The sequence below is a fragment of the Gobio gobio genome, assembly GCF_949357685.1.
Source record: "Gobio gobio genome assembly, chromosome: 17".
Taxonomy (NCBI): Eukaryota; Metazoa; Chordata; class Actinopteri; order Cypriniformes; family Gobionidae; genus Gobio; species Gobio gobio.
In genome coordinates, this window is record NC_137110.1 from 25,756,085 (window position 1) to 25,775,104 (window position 19,020).

Below are 19,020 nucleotides of genomic sequence, written 5' to 3' on the forward strand. Positions count from 1 at the left end.
TTTTAGAGCGGTTGATAAGATTTGGGAAAGAAATCAATTAAATATGGATGTGTGTGTGTGTTGTGCTCTTTATCTTCCAAAAATCAAACTGTACAATAGAGCGACAGATAAAGTCGTTTTTCAATTTCCAGCACTGGAATGCATTTTTTTCACTTACAACGGTGGCAACTCTTAGGCAGGTTGTAGCCTAAAGCTTTTAGTGTCCATATGGATTTATGTAATTGGCAGACGCGGTGCGCTGCAAAAAGAGAACCAATCATAAGAATAGCATTGCTTTACTAAACAGAGACATTGTGCACATCAAAAACATGCAACGCAACAAATTCATATTATTCAACATTCAGCATTTTACAGAATATATTCAGACGTAACCCCCTTTGAAATCGTTAACATTTTCATAAGCAACTGTAATTTAATTAAAAAAAAATTCTCAGTAACCGTAACAAATTAGTTACATTTATTTTATAATTAAATTACGCAATGCCGTTACATGTTACTCCCTAACACTGGTGGACAGTGATACCTTCATTTAGAACATCTCTTGTTTCATTACCATCCTGAAACACAACACCATGATCTAAGGCAGGTACTTGCACGCACCCTAAAATTAGTATGCAGGATTCATGGACCAAGGCTGCGCCACAACCGCTAAAAAAGTACATTCTATGACTGTTTGTAGTATGAATGTAATCTGGATGTATACTACATTTGCCATGTTTCCCTTATGATGTGACTTACCAGCATCAGTTGCATCACATTAACAAATCCTCTCCTGTGGCCTCATGGGATAGTAAAATGACACTTCAGAATCTCGCTGGAAGTAGTAGGTCATCCGGGTACTTTCTGCCTACTCTTTTATGAGTACTGTGAATTTTGTAACACACTGGTTTTCGCCGCAGGGAAGTATGTGATTTTGGATGCAGCCCAAATGTAGGCCACATCGGTACTACAGGAAGTGAATTAATTATTATTATAATTAACAATATTTCAATTATTTAGTGCAAAATACAGCATGTTGCGATAGTGGAGTTAAGTTCATTAATCTGTTTTCTGTGGAGAATTTTTGCAGGTCTATGAGTGAGAAAGTTATGCTGTGGACCTCAAGCCTTTGACCCTGGACAATGTGATCTTGAAAAATGACCCTGAGGAGAAGATGGCTCTCTGTTCAACCATGAAAAGCCAAGGTGCAGCAGCTGTCAAGGCGGAGCTGAAGCAAAAGGACACTTGCAAGGTTGTGATTAGAGGAAAACGGATTTGAATGCAAAAATAATGGGTAGATTCAAAATCTATAAGCATAACTAAATTGTATTGCTGTTTTTCAGTCTTTCTCATTTAATCTTTATAAACATTTAGGCCTGGTTTCACAGACAGGGCTTAGACTAAGCCAGGATGAAGTCTTGGTTAAAATAGGACATTTAAAGGCACAATATGTTAGATATTTGAATTATACAAAATATCCAAAAAACACTAGAACAGTGTTATATATGTTGTTGACTTGTGTACTTACATTATCCCAGATGTTTCCAAGAATGTTTAAATCCAGAGAAATAAGCAATTTTAACCTGGTAACGGACCGTGTCCGTGTGTCGCCCATCAGTAACGTCGTACCTGCCTTACCCTCGATTTCAAAGACTCTTTAAAGGTGCACAATGTAAACATTTTCAGTAAAATATCCCAAAACCACTTTGTTCAGTTGAGTACTTACAATATCCCAAATGTTTCCAACTATTTGTAAATCGTGAGAAAATTGCTATTTTAACCAAGGAACCGGGACATGTGAGGGAGTCGCCTGTCAATGGCGTCATATCTGCGTTCCCCTCGGTTTTCGGCTTTATTCTGCAGAAACGCTTTACTCTCACTGCAGTGTAAACAAGTGTCATAGCAGCTGCCGAGCGAACACACAGAGTAACGTCATAACATCATTTTCAACACACTCAAATGTATCTAATATGATAAACTGAGCTGCGTTACCTCATACTCAAGGCCGGAAAAGCGAAAATGGTGCCGGCGACTGTGGCATAATAAAAGTCCAGCCGGCAACTATGCCATAATAAAGGTCCCGCTGTTCGCGAGGCTTGTGTTGCGCTCTTCTTATTAACAATCGCTCCTGCTTCTTCTTCATACTACAGTAACGTTAATAATCCCATCCATGAACATGATTTCTGCCCGAGTCCTATCCCGATTCTTTTCCACCGGCTGTGAGGTGAAGACGACAACTCCCAAGATTCCGTGCTCAATCTTGGCGTCATCAAGCTACGCCTTTGTGTTGAATAGGCAACCTCTGGCGGCGTAAAAACTACATATTGTGCCTCTTAAAGAAATGGCTGGTGTGCATCTTGAGACAAAACAATGGCACTGACATATTTTAAGATATGTCAGTGCAAGTTGCTTTGAGTTAAAACAGCTCATTGTCTGTGAAACTGGGCATTAAATTGTCATTTTAAACACGAGCCATCAAAGTTAAAGCTCTTTCACAGAATCTTCTTTAGACCGACCTATTATATATTGAAGAGGCAAAGAGCTTAAGTGCCAAGAAACGTCCTCATGGACCCAGAATCTGCCTGCAGCACAAATTGGAATGTGGGATTCACCTTGTCACCCTCTGTTTCAATCAAACTCTGAGACTTAGATCTGTGAGGTTTTCTGATATCTTTTGTCTCTGTGTGTGCGCAGGTGCTAGTCAAACAAAACATCCACATCCACAACCACCTGCACTTTAACGTTAAATATGACCCACACCAAATGGTTCCCCCCGGTGGGGTGGGGAAGGCAAAGTCTCTTTAATCTTATTTGCAACCATATGGTTCGCTTATAAAACATAAAGGATTTAATTTACATATAAACAAGACAGCATGCATGCAAAGGCATGTATTTACCTGCATATGGTGGGTTTCCCCCCTATCATGCTATTCATGGTGTTTGGTAATAACTATGCTTTTTATTCGCTTCTTGTTTACATTTTTATAATAATATAATTGTATATTTTAAATATTGCTCGCCTAAGAGTTCTATGCATCTAAGGTGACAAACTCAACAACAGTTTAACATTTAGCTGATATATCATAAACATTAGGTTCAGCCACATTTATTTTAGAATTATGCTTAATCTGTAACATAGTTTCTGATGCTAATTTTAATAATAATTAAAACATGAACGTATACAAAAAGGATACATTTCCCTTAATAATATACAAAATTATTAAGGTAGAAAAGAGAATAATCGTATTATCTTTAGTAGAATATTATATTTAATATACATTTACATAATTATATATGTAGAAAATACATGAAAAATACAAGTGTATGTCAGATTTACATAATTATATAAATAATATATAATGATACACTATTCATGGAAAGTTCATCTTCAACCTCGAAATAGTTCAACTGTAACAAACGGGGCTTGGTTGCTTAGTAACTTCAGGAATACCGGTCAGGTGTTTCGCGCGTAAATCCTCCTAAACTTTAGCTCCGCCCCCATACACTTCCTCTATGACAGTACATTTATGTTTATTAGACATTTCTCATTATTCATATCGCATAGTGGACATAGTGGAAGCTTTGACGTTTTTAAAATGACAGCTTTGGTTTGAGGTATGTATCAGCCTGTGGATGTGTGTTTGTGTGGGGTTTAAATGTGGCGGATATGCAGTGTAGAGAACTGGTGCAGACTGGTTGACTCTGCTGCTGTGCGCGCGGCACTGAATGTACCATAATAATGAGATGAGCGGGGACCCTTACATGTGCATTAAGCCCTCTCGGGTAAATGATTAGTAAGTTGTCCTTTTGTACCGATACTTTTTCCGCTTTAACACAACAGTCTCAACAGACCTCCAATGGTTTCCTACCAGAGCGGCTTTAATCTGCACAGAACCACGGAGACAAGACACCGGATTGCGTTCATAGGGAATATTTCAGTCCGTCCCTGTAAGGCGCGTTCTGCTCGCAGTTTACGTGTCATTGGAAAGTAAACCTTTGTCGTTTACATATCGTGACCCGGTATAGAAACACAATCGCGTGAATGTGCTCAAAATGACGTCTCCCACAGGAACGGACAGTATAATTGTCTACTACAGTGTCCCCATTACCGCAAGGACAAGCGGATGAAATGTGTTTCAGATTCTCATTTAAGTGGTACATGGATGACGTTTGATGACGTTTATATGAGACAGTAAGTATATACGTTATGTTAAGCATACAATACTGAAATATTACAATTAGTCGAGTATTTTGTCTTAAGATTGTGTTAATGAAGGTTTTTCAGTCTGAGTTCTTAAAGCAAGATGTTTTGGCCACTTTTTGAATGAGACTGGACATATTATTAACTATTCAAACAGTTACTTACTTACACAGGCTACTGTATAACCAATTATATGAATGACATGTCTCTTATAAGAAGTTACCATGTACAAATTCTACTGAATACATATTACAGAATTTGTTTTATTATGTTACACTTATCCGCGTGTTAAGTCTGACGTCACGCAATCCCAGATGGCCATACAGTGATTCATCTTTTATAAATCGTTACAAGGGACGCCGTGAGCACGGAGATTGTAGTGTACACCTCAATTTGTTTAATGTTTAGCTATAATTGTGTAATATGAATAAATTCTCATAAACTGCTGTTGAGATAGCATTCTCAGGTGAAACGAGTAGTCTTGGACCGGAAGCAGCATTTCTTACGTTTCGATTTAACAAGCGGATTGTTGCCAGAAGTTTATCCAGCAGCAAATGTAAAACTCAAAGTGTTATTTAAAAAAGTGAATTTATCCAGTAGGGTTTAGATTGACCAGTTTCTTTTGCCATAATTTTGAGACATTTGTTTATATCAGATTGCCATATTTATGAGCAGAAGATATTCAACATTTTGGCTGACCTAAATACTATTCTAGATTCATTGATTTAGATTTCTTACACTTGACTTGGCAGATATGAACAAATGGTCAATTTAAGTTTCAGCTTTCCATCCATTTTCCTACATATATACATATAAACTATGTTTGCTTCTATTTAATTGCCAGATAAACCTTTAAGGTGTGGTTAATATTTAGCATTAGATTGCACAACACTTTATTTTAACTCACTGGCCTACAGCAACTTCCTGTAAATATAGGCTATATATAGGTCACAAATGGTTACCCCAACATTGAAATCTGCAGGATAACATGAAGAGACATGATTGGTTAGTACCATTGTCCTTTCAAATTTCTGTTTGAGACACATCAAATGAGAATAACAGCTGTAGCCATGACCTAGTTTCGGGGTAAAAGCTCAGACTGAGGTTAAATAAGACTAGCCGTGACGGTACTTGTGTTTTTGGTCGATTTGTGCTACCCAGGTGAGGCTTCTTATCACCATAGGTCGGTAAAAATTTGTGAAAGCCCACAGTTAATTATGCATTTATGATGTATTAGTCCGAATCTATTCGCTCATCCAAACTGATCCATACTGATTAGATTAAAGAGTAATGTTATATCTTCTGAAATAAGGAATTATTATTAAGACCTATTTTCAAAAAAGCAAATTAATTATTTTTTGCATATTTTGTTTTAGGAAACAAATAATTCATTTTCAAATCAAAACATTTGTTTACCTCAAATTGTCTTTAAAAAAATGCCACTATCGGAACCAAATAAAATGGCAAATCATTCCAAACTGGTTTTTCTAAACACCAACATATTTGGACAAACAGGTCTCGTCCTGAACTCAGAATATTGGTTAATATATAATCACAGCTATGTTTTGTAAGTGCCACAGAGCCTTTAACCTTACGTTTTCGGGAAGTCAACTTATAATAAGTAATGTAGGGGTAAGGGTTAGCATATGTGGGTAAGCGTACTGGTTTGCGGATCATGTTGAATGATGAGTAGTTAAGGAAATTGACAAATGCTTGTTGGATCTGTACCAGTGATAACGCTATATTACAAGGAGATTTTTTTTCATGTGTTTCCTGTCTGAATGCTATAGTGATGGCTACACTACTCTGAGAGTCTGAATTATATATAATATATTACTGCATCTCTGCTGTGGAACAGAATAGGCCTATTGTAGAAAACAAGCCTGCTTAACGTCCCAGCTCATAGGGTTAGTGTGTGTAATCTTTCAGCTGTAGATCTTGGGAACTGATGTATAGCACATTATTTTGGGTAAGCAAGCAGTAGGAAAAGCAATTCTCAGATGTTCTCTGAAGTCTTGTTGAGCCCTACTTTGCCAGCCTTTGAGCATTACATTTATTTGGTGTCTTAATATTTTTCACAGTCTTGCTGGTGGCTGCATTTGATAGGCTTATAAGAATTGACTCTACAGATGTTCACACTTCTAAATCTGCCAAAATAGATCAACATGTTGGAATTTGGGTTTTTGATTCGAATGCACTGTCTATGCTGTCATGTAATATGCATCAGTACATAATTATTTTGTGCATTTCGAGAAATCATGAGTGCGCTTTAACCCATGGCAAGTTTGGCAACACACAAAAGAAAGTGATAATTGTTGTTTACGGCAATCTGACTTGACTAAATAAGCTATTGTGTAATTGCACTAAATTAGAGACTAATTAATGCAGGAAAATGCATGGTGAGGACTTCTGCAATTACAGCTACTACAGTAACTGAATCTTGGATAGGATTGCACCCCTGTTAATCTGTGACACGTACACTGTATTTGTATGTTTATTGTTTATTGAAATAATGTATTTTAAACTTAAAACAGTTTTCGTATCCTTGTTAGATTCTACCATCTTCCTTACAGTTGACATGTTAACATCAAAGCCAGTGTAAGGCTTGAGCGAAAGATCTGTTGGACAGGCAAAGCACAAGAACAAAGTGCTTGTGACTTGAATAGTTGGTGTGATGAATGGAAGGAATGTGATTGTCTTGTGAAGCAAGTCTAGACTTTGTTTTATTAGTAGACCATAGAGGCTGCAAATGATGTGCTCAAGGCCTCATGGTAGAAAACTTAAATGTATTAAGTAATACTACATGTAATCTGATTACAACGTTTCAAGGAGAATAACTAAATAATCCGGCAATGATTTCATCTTGCTCAAAACATTGACATTTATGATTTATATAAATAACAGCTTTATTAGCCAAGTGAAGTACAAGTTAATTAATCATTGTGACATTCAGTCAATTGTTCCTTGACAGTGAGAAGGTCATTCAGTTTTGCCTATTGGATGTTTATGGTTAAGTCTCAGCAATGTGAAAGTCGAGCTCCACACATCAATATTACCCCTGAAAAATGCATGTATATTAGAGCAGTCTTGCAACTTGATATTAAAGACAACATTGTCTTTGGCCAGGCTCACCAATGCAGTACTATTGTCTTCATTCGGTACAGTATGGACCCACTAAGGCTGATAATCTAATAAGGATGTCTAATGCAGTGCTTTAGTGCCTCAGCACTGATGAAGCTCGGTGCTGTGGAAAGTGATACAGGGCAGATACACTAGGGTGTCTCCCCAAGCGATGGAACCATTTGTTATCTTTAGTGGTGTATTAGGCCACTCCTTGCATTTGTACACTGATTTAATGTCATTTGAGAGTGAGACTTATGTTGTATCAAGCCTGTATTTCACATAGCAATGAGCGTAACATTGAGGCACTTGATTTGTTTATTAGCTATAAGACTGAGCAAATATGAAACAAACTTTTTTACACTTGATGTGTAGTCATTGTAGGCTTAAAATATCAAAGCATTTGACCTCTTTGTTATTAATTTATTAATTCATGATATTTGTTAAGTTCATATTTTTCATAAATTATCTATAACTATATTAAAGTCCCTGTAAAGGCAATTCTGAGATTTGTTTCTAAACACATTATAAATGTTAGAAATGTATTGCTGAAACACATTACAAAGACTGTGAACTATGAAGTACTGAATTCAGAAGTTAGACCGTTAAACAGTTTTTCACCGTTGCTGTGTTCAGGATTTTCTGGGCGGGGCTAAAACGGTGGCTCGATGACGCACTGGAGCCACCAAGCCTGGCTCCTCCCCTAACACGATCATAACTAGAGCACATTCGCATCAGTTCGATCGCGAGTTACTGTTAGTACTGTTAGTTACTATAGTCAACAACTTACATAACAGCTTACAAAACAAAAACGATGAAGAGGTGGATTCATTTTGTGAACAGCAACCTTGATGGAGAGCTGAGGATCATCACCGACACCTACCTCTGCAGTGACTTTACACCGGATCGATTTACAAACTTTCACCGGAGACAACTGGGATTCACTGATAATCCGCTGCAGAACCGACTATCCCCCGCCCAGGCCTTCATCCTCCCGTCCCGCCGACATCTGGTGCGTCGTGATCATAGACGCTCGTGATCAGTACGTGAATGTTGTCTTGTGTGCTACTGCCTCTTTCCCGCGAGTGGGCGTGGTTTCGGCGCCGACAGCGGACACACCCCCAGCGTTTGAGAGCAGAGAATGCTGCTCATTTTTTCATGTTTTTGATAAGCTATTTTATGTACTTCCCGGATTTTTTTATGATTCAAATTTGGCTGGGTGGTTAATAACACATTTATCTGTGGTGTGAGGAACTCAGAACACATGTTTAGTTTTGACTTTACAGGGACTTTAAACATTTTTTTTAACAGACTGTGTGTATACTCGCATTCAATGTATTTAAAGCCAAATTAAGCCATATCAAGTCAGCAACAAATATATTGCCTTGTTTACTAAATGTCTGGTTGTGTCAGACAAAATTACGGAAAACGCAGCAGCAATAGTGTAGGGGTATGACTCATGGCAATCGAGTTTTGACGCAAATTGACCCAAGGTTTTGAATCTGCCTTTTGCCGAACTCGCTCTACTCCCTTTTCCCATCACATATCAGATCGGAAAGGCATTTATTTTCAATAAAAATTAAGAAAATATTAGAAAAGTGAAAATAAAGCATCTAACGTGTTTAATAAGTGTTTATCAGTAAGGGGAAGGTAAACAGATGTACTCAATTAGAGACGATAAAAGTGAGTGGGTCAAATATCATTAGTCTTAAAAAGCGGGTGGGTACAATGGTTCCGACACGTGTGTGTGTGTGTGTGTGTGTGTGTGTGTGTGTATTGGAGCTGTCAAAATGGCCGAAAAGCTAAATTCGAAATTCTTTCTTAAATATTATCAAAATTCGAATTATATTCGAATTCTTAAGGCAATACTTAATTTTAGAGGGGAAAAGTACTCTATTATCTCCTATGCCCACAAGAGGGCGCAAGCGAGCGCAACAAGCAAATGTAAACCAAATCAAGCATCGTGTCTTTCGGACATTCACTTTTTTACAGTGCATTAACTTTTCAAACAACTGTTATTAAATAAAATATAATTTAATTAATGAGCCTGTAAGGAAAATTAGGTAACAAAAGTGCATAATGCAATAAAACTGCAAGTGCATCAGTAACCTGAGCTTCAACAGAACATAACGTGAACAGAAAATAGCAAACTAACATTCAGAAACAATCCATTTCCACTCATTAAACATCTACATATTGTTCGTCAAAAATACCAAATAGTCAACTTGACCTGCAGCAAGGGCTGAGCGTTTTTTGGTGAGGTATGATCAAGTATCTATGTATTTGCCAGCTGTGCAATATGTGGATACATATAATGTTATACCGCATGATTTTGCAACCAACTGAGAGGTTTTTCGTCAGCCGGTAGCGTATCATCCCTTTTATTTATATCCATCTCATGCTCCAAAGCCCTGATTGCCTTCTTCTGCACTGCTCTGTCTCTGACTGTATACGCCATAGAACAGGTTGCCATGCCCATTTTCTCTCTGACTCCGAGTCCTCACTGTTTTTTTCCGCCTTTTTCAAATTAACAACACAGCCGCACCGCGCTGTTCTGGATAAACAAACCGTGTCAATTCCGTTACCGTCGTGTCTCGCGCGCCTCTACCAAAAATTTTAATGCACGGTTTTTGCATCCGAATGTGCTTTTTTTTTTTGTTGTAAATTCAACATTCAAATTTTTATTTGACAGCCCTAGTGTGTACACTTTTTATGAATGACAGCCAGTATCACTGATACTAATGTCTCTAGGAAACATCAATGACATTACATTACAGTATAACTGAAAGCTACCAATTTCATCATGTATTAGGCTTTAAAAAATAACAACTTTTGATTTAATTGAATCTAAAACAATCTTTACATAAACCCATTATAATAAATGTTATACAACCCCAAATCAGAAAAAGTTGGGACAGTATGGAAAACGCAAAAAAAAAGAAAAAAAGAAGTGATTTCTAAATTTACTTTGACTTGTATTTCATTGCAGACAATATGAACACAAAATATTTCATGTTTTGTCTGGTCAACTTCATGTCATTTGTAAATATGCATCCTTTCCTGTCATTCAGACCTGCAACACATTTCAAAAAAAGTTGGGACAGGAGCAATTTAGGGCTAGTAATGAGGTAAAATGGTTAAATAATGATGTGATTTGAAACAGGTGATGTCAACAGGTGATTGTAATTATGATTTGGTACAAAAGCAGCATCCAAGAAAGGTCTAATCCTTTAGGAGCAAAGATGGGCCGAGGATCGCCAGTTTCCCAACAAATACGTGAGAAAATTATTGAAATGTTCAAAAACAATGTTCCTCAAGGAAGATAGGAAGAGATTTGGATATTTCACATTCAACAGTGCATAACATAATTAAAAGATTCAAGGAATCTGGAGGAATTTCAGTGCGTAAAGGACAAGGGCGCAAGCCTAAGCTTAACAATCGTGATCTCCGATCCCTCAGGCGGCACTGCATCAATAATCGTCATTCATCTATAAGCGATATCACCACATGGGCTCAGGACTACTTTGGTAAACCTTTGTCAAGTACCACAATACGTAGTTACATCCACAAATGCCAGTTAAAACTGTACTGTGCCAAAAGGAAGCCCTATGTTAACAGTGTCCAGAAGCGCCGTCGACTTCTCTGGGCTCGGAGGCATCTGGGATGGACCATCACACAGTGGAAACGTGTACTGTGGTCAGATGAATCAGTATTTGAGGTCTTTTTTGGGAGGAATGGACGCAGTGTGCTCCGGACCAAAGAAGAAAAGGATCATCCAGACTGTTACCAGCAACAAGTCCAAAAGCCAGGGTCTGTCATGGTATGGGGTTGTGTCAGGTAACTTGCACTTCTGTGAAGGCACCATTAATGCTGAAAAGTACATAGAGATTTTGGAGCATAATATGCTGCCTTCAAGAAGACATCTTTTCCAGGTACGTCCATGCATATTTCAACAAGACAATGCAAAACCACATTCTGCACACATTACAAAGTCCTGGCTGCGGAGGAAGAGGGTACGGGTACTTGACTGGCCTGCCTGCAGTCCCGACCTGTCTCCAATAGAGAATGTGTGGCGCATTTTGAAGCGCAAAATGCGACAACGAAGACCCCGTACTGTTGCCCACCTTAAGACTTGTTTGCAGGAAGAATGGGACAAAATTACACCTGAAACACTTCATCACTTGGTGTCTTCAGTCCCTAAACGTCTTTTAAGTGTTGTGAAAAGGAATGGCAACATTACAAAGTGGTAAATGCTTTACTGTCCCAACTTTTTTTGAAATGTGTTGCAGGTCTGAATGACAGGAAAGGATGCATATTTACAAATGACATGAAGTTGACCAGACAAAACATGAAATATTTTGTGTTCATATTGTCTGCAATGAAATACAAGTCAAAGTAAATTTAGAAATCACTTCTTTTTTTATTTATTTGCATTTTCCATACTGTCCCAACTTTTTCTGATTTGGGGTTGTATTTACCCATGGCCTTCCATGTTTGACAGTTTACACAGAAATTGAATAAAGTTATCAAACACATTCGGTCGTCCGACCTTTTGATTTAGATTAATATGTGAAATATGAGAGAGCTAACACAGTGATTATTTTGAAGACCCAGAGAGTGCGTGCGGGGGATCGGAGCTCTCTGAACGTTCTCTCAGTCACTCAGTTATATGCGCCCTGTCACAAGCGCAGGAGTCATCTATTCTACATCACTCATAAATCACAATAACTCATCAAATTCGGCTTTGGCGGGACAAATTTAGTTTTGGCGGCCGCCAAAAAATTTTCAATGCTGGAAAAACCATATATATATATATATATATATATATATATATATATATATATATATATATATATATATATATATATATATATATATATACGTACACTATATGTATTTGTATGTAATTGGTGTAAATGTGTTTTTAACGAGATTTTTAAAAGATTTGTCTTTTTTATGGACTTATCTCACACTTATTTATCATTGATAATATTATTTGCTAAATACTTTTTTTATGTTTTCATGTAGGAATGTTTACCCTCACAGAAGTTGCCTCTCTAAATGACATCCAGCCAACTTATCGGATACTGAAACCATGGTGGGACGTCTTTATGGATTACCTGGGTGTGGTCATGCTTATGCTGGCCATATTCGCCGGGACCATGCAGTTAACCAAAGATCAGGTGGTTTGCCTTCCTGTTCTGGAGTCGTTGGAGGACCGAAACCCTGTGCCCACGGAAAGGCCACCAGAAAAAGCTCTTGGCTCAGGGTCAGGAGGAGGCCATGTGACATTGGCAGCTGCACCTTTGGCAAGCAAAGAACAAACCGACAGTGTTGTCCAACACTTCCCACAGTCGTCTGCTGTCAGGCAACCTCAGCCTACGGGTTTACGAACAAATCTGGATTTTCAGCAGTATGTCTTTGTTAATCAGATGTGCTACCATGTTGCCCTCCCGTGGTATTCAAAGTACTTTCCATATCTAGCTCTCATTCACACTATTGTTCTTATGGTAAGCAGTAACTTTTGGTTCAAGTATCCAAAGACCAGTTCCAAAATTGAGCATTTTGTGTCTATTTTGGGCAAGTGTTTTGAGTCCCCTTGGACAACCAAGGCATTGTCTGAGACAGCCTGTGAAGACTCGGAAGAGAATAAGCAGAGATTGACTGGAGCCTCTACTTTACCAAAGCATTTTTCAACCAGCAGTGAAGAGGGAAGTCCAAATCAGTCCACACCCATGCTTGCAAAATCTAACATTAAGTTTTCTGCAGAGAAGCCGGTGATTGAAGTTCCAAGCATGACTATTCTTGATAAGAAAGATGGAGAGCAAGCTAAAGCTCTTTTTGAGAAAGTGAGGAAGTTCCGTACACATGTCGAAGACAGCGACTTGATCTACAAACTTTATGTAGCTCAGACTATAATAAAAACTGTCAAGTTTATTCTGATTCTGTGTTACACCATGACCTTTGTCACCTCCATAAAATTCGACCATGATTGTGAGCCAGAAATCAAGCATTTAACTGGATACTCCAAATTTAAGTGCACCCACAACATGGCTTTCATGCTGAAAAAGCTTCTCGTTAGCTACATTGTCCTCATTTTTGTTTATGGTTTGGTTTGCATTTACACTCTTTTTTGGCTGTTTAGGCGGCCTCTTAAGGAGTATTCCTTTGAAAAAGTTCGAGAAGAAAGCAGTTTCAGTGATATCCCAGATGTGAAAAATGACTTTGCTTTTCTCCTTCACATGGTGGACCAGTATGATCAGTTGTACTCGAAACGTTTTGGTGTCTTTCTCTCAGAGGTAAGCGAGAACAAACTGCGGGAAATAAGCTTAAACCACGAGTGGACCTTTGAGAAACTACGGCAACACGTGACTCGTAATGCACAGGATAAACTTGAGCTGCATCTTTTCATGCTCTCAGGTGTTCCTGATGCTGTCTTTGACCTCACTGATTTAGAGGTCCTGAAACTAGAACTCATCCCAGAGGCACGTATCACAGCAAAAATTTCCCAGATGATCAACCTCCACGAGTTGCACTTTTACCACTGTCCCGCCAAAGTCGAACAGACTGCATTCAGTTTCCTCCGCGATCACCTCCGGTGCCTTCACGTCAAGTTTACGGATGTAGCAGAGATTCCCACTTGGGTTTACATGCTGAAGAACCTGAGAGAGCTCTACTTGGTGGGAAACTTGAACTCCGAAAATAACAAAATGATAGGATTAGAGTCCCTCAGGGACTTGAGGCATCTAAAGATCCTACATCTGAAGAGCAACCTTACCAAGGTCCCAACTAACATTACAGACTTATCACCCCACCTGATCAAACTTGTGGTTCACAATGATGGTACTAAACTCTTGGTGTTAAATAGCTTGAAAAAGATGATGAACCTTGCTGAGCTGGAGCTGCACAATTGTGAGCTGGAGAGGATACCGCATGCAATTTTTAGTTTGACCAACCTGCAGGAGTTGGACTTGAAATCGAACAATATCCGTACTATTGAAGAGGTCATCAGCTTCCAGCACCTCAAAAGGCTTAATTGCCTCAAACTTTGGCACAATAAAATCATTTCCATTCCATTGTCCATAAGTCACGTAAAAAACCTAGAGTTCCTCTATTTGTCACATAACAAACTCGAGACCTTGCCTACCACTCTATTCAATCTTCTTAAACTGAGATACCTGGATGTTAGCAACAACTCCATTGTAGTGATTCCTCCAGAGGTGGGGTTTCTCCAAAATCTACAGCACTTTGCCATCACAGGAAACAAGGTGGAAGTGGTGCCCAAGCAGCTGTTCAAATGCACAAAGTTGCGTACCTTATCCCTTGGACACAACTGCATCTTGTTGCTGCCAGAGAAAATCGGGCAGCTGCTGCAGCTGACTCATCTTGAGCTGAAGGGGAATTGCCTGGATCGCCTACCCGCACAGCTTGGCCAGTGCCGACTCTTGCGCCGAAATGGTCTCATTGTGGAGGACCACCTTTTTGATTCACTGCCCCTAGAGGTCAAAGAGAGCATAAGTCAGGAAATCACTGCTAATGGAGTGTGATTGTGAATCAGGAAAAAATTTATCTAAAACCCAGTCATGGTTTTCTAAGTGGAACAGAATTAGAGAGGCTGCTTTTTCTTTCTTTCTTTCTTTTCTTTTTTTTATTATATAAATTTTATCCAGGACTGCTGGCATGAATGGATGTTCCAGGTGTAAAGAATGAGTCCAGTGCCCAGTATCAAAGCTTATGTTAACATTTATTATCATTTTCTGCACAGGCCAAAACAAATTGCCAGTAAGCCAATATAAAACTTTGTGGACATTAAGGGCCCTATTTTAATGATCTAAGCGCATGGTCTAAAGTGCACAGCGCAAGTGCACTTAGGGCATGTCCGAATCCACTTTTGCTAGTTCAACGACAGGAAAAATAGTTGTCGCGCCCTGCGCATGGTCTAAAAGGGCTGTCCCTTTTCTCTTAATAAGTAATGGGTGTTTTGGGCATAATGTGCAATAAACCAATCAGAGTCTCATCTCCCATTCCCTTTAAAAGCTAGTTGCGCTTGCACCATGACGGATTCGCTATTTACATGGCGGAATTTGTGAGCGGAAAGACTGAACACTTCGCCAGAGAGGAATCCTTTTATTTTTAATATTTAAAAATGTTTGTGTGCTGCTGCATGTCCCTGTGTGTGCAATAAGCAGAGAGTGCGCGCATTGTGGACCCGCTTATAGGCGCATATTACTAACGCGTTCTTTAACTAACAAAAAAATATTGTGCCATTGACTTAAGACCAGCTTACAGTTGGTCAAGGACGCAGTCCATTTCAGTTGCCTCAAAATAGCAACGCGCCAACAATGCGCCTGAACACACCTCGTTTTCTGACCAGCATAATGGCCGCAAATGCATTTGCTATTCAAACAACGTGGTGCAGGAGGTGAAAATGATAAATGTGTCAGGCTGGAACTAGCAAAAAACACTCTGGCGCCGCATTACACTGGGTGTATAATAGGGCCCTAACTATGCTTAGTGCATAGAATTCTTAAGAATTTTCAAATCTTTGAGATTATTATGCCTGTCTGCATGGGTTTTTGTTCTTTTAATTATGTTTTTTTTTTTTATTTGCCCATGGTACAGTGTAGATATAATTCAGATCACTTTTTTCTATTACGTTCCAGTAGCACTTTTGTTCATTGTTTTCAGTAGCTGTTGTCCGCACAGTCTCACATGCATTGTACATTGTGGTGCCAATAACGATTGTATTCATTGTTTGGAAGAACCCAGAACAACTGACATTACAAAGTTAATCACAACTACTGTATTTGACTATAAGTGGTAAAAGAGTCTACCTGGAATTCCTCAAAAAGAAATTCTCATTTGAGTTTAGTGAAGAGTGCACTACAAACTGAATGTTTGTGTCGATACAAACTTACCATATCCATCTGGCTCAATCAAACAGCATATTTTATACTTCAGTTACAGTCTGTTCCATCTTTCTATAATGAGATTGTGTCCACCTATTCAATTTCTATTAAAACAAAATATTTTGAACTGTAATAACAATGTTCTGCATTGAAAATGTACTGATGCTTTTGCAGCAACATGTTTGGATTTGATGATGTTCAAACTAAAGGTAATAATGTGCACTGCACTGCAAGTCTTGGCAACAAAATAGTCTTTTCCTTCTAACATCATCTTTTTATGTGGCTTACGGAAGTAATGCATAAGTTACGGTGACCTCAGTTGACTTGTGCATGTTTTGTATATAACACCATATTATGATGGGACAGACCTGTAATGTGTTTACACTGCATGGTCCTTGCTGCTCAAAAACTCCAATAGACATGTATGTATAGTAAACTTGCCCTGATATATACTCTGTCATATCTTAGTCTGTAAATGTGTATGACTACCATCTGCTTAACTGTTAGCCCTTACTGGCTAGTAAAAGTAATGGAAATGCTTGCATTGTGTGAATCAGTGTTTTAAGTTACCGTGCTATTGACATACTCTGCTCTGTGCATGCCCATGCCAGCTTTTAAGGCAAATGCACAAAAAGGTTTCTTGCCAGATGTTAGGTTCCGATATTCACTCCGATGACTGGACTGTGTGTTAGATAATCCTAACCTGAATTTTTGTTGTTTTGTTATATTTTTCTTGATAAAGTAACAAAGTCATATAGAAATGATTGAAACATGGTCAAGATATAAAGGGATAGTTCCATCAAAAATAAATACGGTCATCATTTACTCTTAATGTCATTCCAGACAACATATATATGACTTTATTTGTTCTGTAGAACACAAAAGTAGTCGGAAGTTTGTTTGGACCCTTTGAGTTGAGCCATGAACCAACATGAGGGTGAGTAAATAATGATATCATTTTAGTTTTTTTTGGGTAAACTATCCCTTTAAGTAAACAAGCTATAATAACTAAAATTCCACTGTTGCACCCAAACTCTTGACCATTTTCTATTTTTAGGCCATAGAGTTGCATGCTTAATCTGTTGAAACAAAGGGTATACACAATATTTAGCTGATTTATTGAAGTACAAAATGTTGACATAACAGATTAAGTGGTGTTTGATTCAAGCTATTCAGTTGTTAATGAAAGATTTCAATTGATTTTAACTTTAATATACACAGACTGATTTAATAGTAATTGAATAATTTGGAATAAAGTCCATTGTATTTTCATTATTTTTAAACCAATAACATTTCAAACCAAACCAAAAGGAGTTCAAGAGGACACAACCTGCACTTTTTTTTTGTCCTGTTCACATTTCAAAGAAGACTGGTCTAATTTTGTGGAATGATTCTTCCCACACTGTGTTATATTTGTCCCTCTGAAATGCTGCAGGGTCTGATCTGTAATTGGTATCTTTGTGACCCCTCAAGAATCATCGGACTTGTTGATGTCTTGCCAGATGTGGCTTGAAAATCATTTTTGATACATGTGTGACTAACAATAATCATAACCACATGTGAATCTAAAGATGAGTTTCAATGTTCTGCGTGAGTTGAAATTAGATTACTATGTAGGTTTTGTAAAATGTAACTACGTTGCACTGTTAATTGTTGGTTGGTTCTGTTTGATGTTTTGAATGAAAGCTTGTTTTCATTTTAAGTAGAGATTTATAATTGTGCTCCATTTCTATAGTCAACTAAAAGTTTGACTTTGAAATGCCTGATTTCAAATGATTCCATCAAAAATATACATTGTGTCCATTCAGGTACACAAAACACTATATTGTTCATTCCAACTGAGTACTTATTTTCAGAATGAAGGCAATTTTGTGTTTTATTTTTCAACAAAATACTTTAAGGTGTATTGCTCTTCAGCCTTGAATGTAGCCTGATGATACTGCATCCCTTCATGGTTTAGCCTTTCTGTTTTTGATGGAAAGGAGAATGAAGTTAGTCCGCTTTGCTCCCAATTACAGATGTTTTGTTTGAAAGGAATTTGCAACTTGCAATTTTTAATATAATAAATGCGTTGAAAATAAATACCTTGGTGTCTGTGCTGTTTGAATCGTTTAAATTTAAATGACATCTAAAGGAAAGTAAAACCCATATATTAATATGTTCTATTAAATACAGGACCTCACCATCAAAACATACAGAAACTTTGCTGTCCCCTTACACTAACCCTACCCATAAACCCATCACAGAAACGTTTTTGCATTTTTATATTTTCAAATAAGCATCATTTAGTATGTTTAATAATCCATTTACCTCGTTGGTGATCTCTGTTTACAATCCTTTTGGCGACATTTGGTCCTCACAGTGTAAGTTAAACAATGGAATCCTTGCACAGTCGTTTAGCTCCCTCTAGAGGCGAAGAACAAAAACGTCTTTGTTACAAATCTTATTTTGTTGCTCTTTTAAAGAAATAAACAATTTTATAACAAGATGCATACTATTTTATAATGATAGCCTATCTAATGAAGCAAGGGCTAATATCACTAAGTGGGCAGAAATTGGTGGGCCTGAAGTTGTCTCAAATGGTTATTAGGCTATATTAACAGTAATTATCTAATAACTTTTTTGTTACTCTGTGATATGTGTAAATTATTGTCCAGCTGAAGGTGCTGATGCTCTAAAAAGTTACGGTCTTGTCACATGTTACCTGTAACCTTTCACAGCGATGTTCAGGTGTGATAACTTGAAAAGTCGTGGATTTAATCATTATATAGAGATTTCTTTGGGGTTTTACGTTTATACATTTTATTTTTA

The 19,020-nt window shown here is 37.9% G+C and overlaps 1 protein-coding gene and 1 long non-coding RNA gene across 3 annotated transcripts; one reads left to right on the top strand and one right to left on the bottom strand.

The window, feature by feature from the left end:
- Nucleotides 1–3,486: 3,486 nt before the first annotated feature.
- lrrc8db (leucine rich repeat containing 8 VRAC subunit Db) lies at nucleotides 3,487–18,277 on the top strand. 2 transcript variants are annotated; one of them, XM_079841814.1, is made up of 2 exons: nucleotides 3,487–3,594; nucleotides 12,329–18,277. In XM_079841814.1, exon 2 carries the CDS (start codon nucleotides 12,331–12,333, stop codon nucleotides 14,845–14,847), a length of 2,517 nt encoding a protein of 838 aa, XP_079697940.1. In that variant the 5' UTR covers nucleotides 3,487–3,594; nucleotides 12,329–12,330; the 3' UTR covers nucleotides 14,848–18,277. The 2 variants fall into 2 exon arrangements, with proteins under 2 accessions (XP_079697940.1, XP_079697939.1); XM_079841813.1 differs by lacking the exon at nucleotides 3,487–3,594 and adding an exon at nucleotides 4,141–4,171.
- Nucleotides 18,056–18,639, bottom strand: LOC307141530. The gene is made up of 3 exons (XR_013818359.1): nucleotides 18,520–18,639; nucleotides 18,295–18,337; nucleotides 18,056–18,174 (listed from the first exon to the last, which is right to left on the bottom strand). It is a non-coding gene; the product is annotated as an uncharacterized lncRNA (long non-coding RNA).
- Nucleotides 18,640–19,020: the final 381 nt, after the last annotated feature.